Source organism: Corvus kubaryi, unplaced genomic scaffold (genome assembly GCF_017639235.1).
Source record: "Corvus kubaryi isolate FWS band 111438036 unplaced genomic scaffold, C.kubaryi_AGA036_p1.0 37302, whole genome shotgun sequence".
NCBI classification, from domain to species: Eukaryota; Metazoa; Chordata; class Aves; order Passeriformes; family Corvidae; genus Corvus; species Corvus kubaryi.
The window spans coordinates 5,507,381-5,511,913 of record NW_024581095.1 but is presented as its reverse complement, the minus strand read 5'-3'; the positions used below and the strand labels follow the sequence as shown (position 1 = coordinate 5,511,913).

The 4,533-nt window shown below is 47.6% G+C and overlaps 1 protein-coding gene across 1 annotated transcript in view; it reads left to right on the top strand.

The window, feature by feature from the left end:
- The first annotated feature begins 146 nt into the window (after positions 1 to 146).
- The window catches only part of FKTN (fukutin), a 13,907-nt gene continuing 9,520 nt past the window's right edge, over positions 147 to 4,533 (top strand). Inside the window, exons 1-3 of the mRNA XM_042028141.1 lie at positions 147 to 340; positions 1,624 to 1,683; positions 3,584 to 3,787. Of these exons, the coding sequence (XP_041884075.1) occupies positions 236 to 340; positions 1,624 to 1,683; positions 3,584 to 3,787 (369 nt within the window). The 5' untranslated portion in view covers positions 147 to 235. The remainder of the gene's footprint in view (positions 341 to 1,623; positions 1,684 to 3,583; positions 3,788 to 4,533) is intronic.

Below are 4,533 nucleotides of genomic sequence, written 5' to 3'. Positions count from 1 at the left end.
CGTGTCTCTCGGTGTGTAGTTTTACCTCCGCCTTGGTTTTGGGGGGATTTGAGGAGGTTTTGGGGGGGGGGGTCTCGGGGTGGGTGACGGAGAGCTCCGTATGGGGGGGATTTACGACAGCGGGGGGGGGGGCGTTTTACGCCGGCGGGCGGCGCTTTGCGGCGGCGCTTTCCGGCGTGAAGCCGCATCACGGTGAGGGCGGCCGGGCAGCGGCTCCCGGAGCGCCCGGGCGCTGATGCAGAAAATCAACAGGAACGTGGTCCTGGCGCTCCTGTCGCTGACTAGCCTGGTTTTCCTGCTCTTCCAGCTGTGCTATTACAAGTTCTACCTGTCGCAGAAGGTAAGAGAGGAAGCGCGCTGCCCCGCGTCTGGCTGGTTTCCCCGCCGAGCGCTGTATGGGCGTTTGTATGTATTCCGGAATTCTGCCTCTGCCGCCGGAATTCCCTGGAGCCGCTGGGAACGCCGGCAGGGTGGGCGGGGGAGCCCAGGCCGATGTCTGGTGTCACCGGTACAGTCGGGTTTGTGTTCCCAGCCTGGTATCCAAGTCACTGTGTCAGCCAGGGGCATCTGATTTTCTCCTGGAGGGAATGATGCGCCCGCCAGCTTGGAGCCGCCACGGCTTTTAACCCTCAACTCTCGTTGCTCGGTGATTTTTATTGACGCCGAAGTCGAACCGAGCGCTGTCTGAGGGCTCTGCCGAAGGAAGACAGCATCAGCTGACTGCAGGGTTTCCGACACTGGTGTTGCAGAGAGAAATCCCAACTTTTTCTTCAGTCGTCTTAGCGCTTTGTGACTCAGTGCTCTTAATGTGCCGGATGTCACAGACTAAATCCTGCTTTTATAGCTGGAATGCTGTTTGTTCCTCCTTTTATACCTGACCTGGAATGTTCAGGCAGACGATTTTCGGTAACAGCAAAAGAGGTGAATGTTACAGTAAATTAAATCCTCTGCTGGCTTCATAGTTTACAGTTGCAACCCCGACTCAACAAAGGAACTCCCTTTACTTTTACAGAAGAGCCGTGTAGGTTTCAAAGTGTCCTGACTTGGTTTTTGGCTTTTCTTTCCTTATTAAGTGCAGTCAATGTCAGTGACAGGTGCTGCTGCAGCCTTCGACTTCCTTCTCACCGTTTCTGATTGTTAAAACAACAACTGAGAAATTCTTTGTGCTTTTGAAAAGCCAGAAGCTGAGCCATGAGCTGCCTTGACTCTCACGTGAATATGCTGTCTTTAAAACTGAGTTGTCCAGGATTACACCTGGAAGGACTGAGGCATAGCCCTGCTGTCTTTGCCCCTGTGGTATTTGCCTGACAGGGTTTGTCATCCTCCTATTTTACATTTACTGGCACATTGACTTGGAAACCTGAGGCCTCACCATGCAATCCTTGCATATCTGGAGGTCCCTGGGGCTTGTGTTGTCCTTCTAAATATACTTAAGCCAGAGCAGTTGTTTATGATTTCACATTCAGTGCTGTAGCTGAGTGACCAGAGGCCTAACCCCAGCCATAACCATAAAGTGGATAAAGCCCCCTGAATGTCATGTTAAGAAAGCAAGGATTCACCCAAAATTTTGGGTTTCTTTCTCCCTTCTCCTCCCCTTCTTATTATTTTGGTTTTTTTTAATAGAATGGAGCAGCTTTTTCCAAAGTCAGAGGAAGCCAGTCAGGCCAAGACAGCACTCGATGGGTATGTACAGTGTCACGGGTTCATGCAGCTCTTCCACAAGTCTCTGAGAGAGAGAACTCGCTTGGAACTGCCAGTTCAGGGTCCAGTTCTCTTCACTCTTCCCTGGGCACTTTCTGCTTTGAAGACAAAGAGATACACTTTGTAACTTTGCTCGGTAAAGAGAGTATCAGAACATCAGTGTAAAGTAAACTTGAGAAACAGTTACAGCTTCATAACCTTTGCCAGTGCAGTGCTCAGTTGTGTTGTTAATGTTTCTGGAAGCAACACTTGTTCTTTCTGAGACAGAAGTGTTGATCCAGGGTTTTGTGTCTTTTCAGGCTGACTATGGGAAAGATTGGCTGGTTTGCCGTGCAGCTTCTTTGTTAGTCTGAAACGGTCCTGGGTCGCCCAGTCCTCCTTTGCCCACTCCAGGTGTTTAATCTGCTCACTGTTCTGTGTTGCCTGCTTGTGCTGGCTCGTAAAGCTCTTCCCAAGCAGGAAAAAGTCACATTTCATCATTTGCCAGCTTCTGCATTCCAGCCCTCATGACCAGTGCTGGGAGTGCCATTAGGTGCTGGAAATGGGATCTGTTTGTTGTGTCTTGCTTCCGGCTTGCGAGATTGAACGCCCACCCTGGGGAATCAGAAGCTCCGTTATCATATTTGTAGTTAGGGCTTGTTTGGAAACACTTTTGCAGAAGGCTTTTGTTAACTGATCTCCCAGTGGACAAACAGCACAGATGGTTAAGGAGAAGGATGTGCTGGGAGCTGGCTGCCTTTCCGATTGGATGCAATGTTGCTAATTAGCAGAATGGCCATTTAAAGGCCTGGTTTCTGCTGAGCAAGAGGGAAGGTGCTCTGGTTAAGAGCTGTCCCTGGAAATAATCCAAACTAGCTGCTCTGTGGACTGCTTGCTTGTGCCAGGAATGCCTTGCTATTCTTGGAGGTGACAGCCCTTGGAGGTGACACCCCTTGCAGCTGCCTACCAGGTGTGAGGTGTCATGCTCACAGGGGGCTTCCAGTCTGTGGGAAGAGTTCTTCTAAAGGTTTAACTTGCTCTTACGAGATCATTTGTGACAAAGGATGCTCCATGATCCTGCCAGGGACCTACTGCACTCCAGGCTTTCCTCAGAGTCCCTGCAGTGATGTGCCCAAAATAATAAATTTGAAGACATTTCTCATGATGACTTGGCATCAAGGTCATGTCTTTCTACCATTATTTATGTTTTTTGACTTATTTAAGTTTCAACTGAAAGCATCTGTTTTCTTAGAGTATTGATGGCTTGGGGAAGGGGAAGCAGGTACTTTTGCCTAGTTTTTTTTCCTGTTCATCAGTCTGGTGTGTCAGTTTTAGTCACAGAAGTAATACGAGCACATCCCTTACCTTTCAGCTCCATGTAGCTGAAATCACTGTGAGGGTGGCCTTGCTTCTGCCTGTACTACACAGGTAATGCTGCTGCCAAAACTCTGTTGTTGACCCACATCCTGCCCTCGTGTTTTCACATCTGTCTGAAGCCAGAGCTTTAAAATCATTAAATTTAAATTTTACAGTTGAATACATTTAAGTAGCAGGGTGACTGTGACTGCTGTAAGTGGCTTCTGTGTACCATGGATGTTTAAATGTGCTTGATTAATGTTCTGCACTGGACCAAGTTAATAGCTCCTTGCATCAGGCACAGAACCCTTTTGCTACAGCTTTTAACACCGTATGCAGTGTTGAGTGCCCTGGGTAGACCAGAATCCAAATTCTGTGAGGCACTTGATCCTGCCTTCTCACTCAGTCTCACAACTGTTCATGGAAGTGAAGTGTACACTCAGAGGATGTGTATTGGGAGATAAGATTTTCTTCTTTCAGTGGGCTGGGGTTTCTTTCTGTTAAAGAGTTTTAATGCAAAGATGTGTTTCTGTCCTCTGTCAAACAGCATGTGGTTAGGAAGTTCCTAGGATTAATATCCAGTCACAATATTCCAGTGTATTTGATCGATCCTTTGATTTTGGGACTGGTTGATAAAGACATTGAGCAGATCAGAAGCTCTCCTGATGGCCTCAGCCCGGAATGCAAGTACTTCTGTGCTCCAAGAGACTTCACTACGTTTGCACTGCTGGACAAAACATGGAAACATGAAGTAAGTGCTTGTCTTCACATTTGTGCTGTTCTTTGATGTTGTGACGTATTGCTTTCATGTTTGAATTCATGTGGTGGTAATATTTTAGGCAGAGGGATCTATGTTTTGAAGTAAAAGTTACCCATTTACTAGCCTGGATACAGTAAGAGTCATTTATAGCTAAAAGTTTTTAGAGGCTGTCTGCAATATTCAGAAAATCACTTGTAGTAAGAGTCCATGCCAAAAGGAAAGAAAGAAAGGAGGAAAGAAAGGAAGGAGGAGAACCTTGAGCCTACATGTAATGTAGGTGCAGCTGTTACAAATCTGGAGTTTGGGGACTTATGAAGAAGAAAATGCAGGTATTGATGTGACAAGTCTGGAAAAATTATCACAGTCTGCTGGTTTACATTTGTCCTGGGTTGCAGTGTATTCTATTACCATCCTCAGGAGCCGTTGAAACCAGGTGGGGCAGTGTTTCCTTGCCTCCTCCCCCCAGACTATCTTTCTGTTAATGGCCCATCATTGTCCTGCCGCCTGACTCAGAGATAACTCCCTCCGGACTATCTCCTGTTAATGAGCCTAATCAACACTTGGCCTCATGACTCGTTACCCCATTGTGAGATGCTCCACCCAGAGGGAGGAACCAAGCATCCCATCGTGGATATAATCTGAGGCTGAACACCAGAGACACCGGCTTCCCACTGGATTTCCAGAGGACAGGAGCTACACAGCCACCATTGGACTTCCTGAGGAAGAGCAGACTGTTT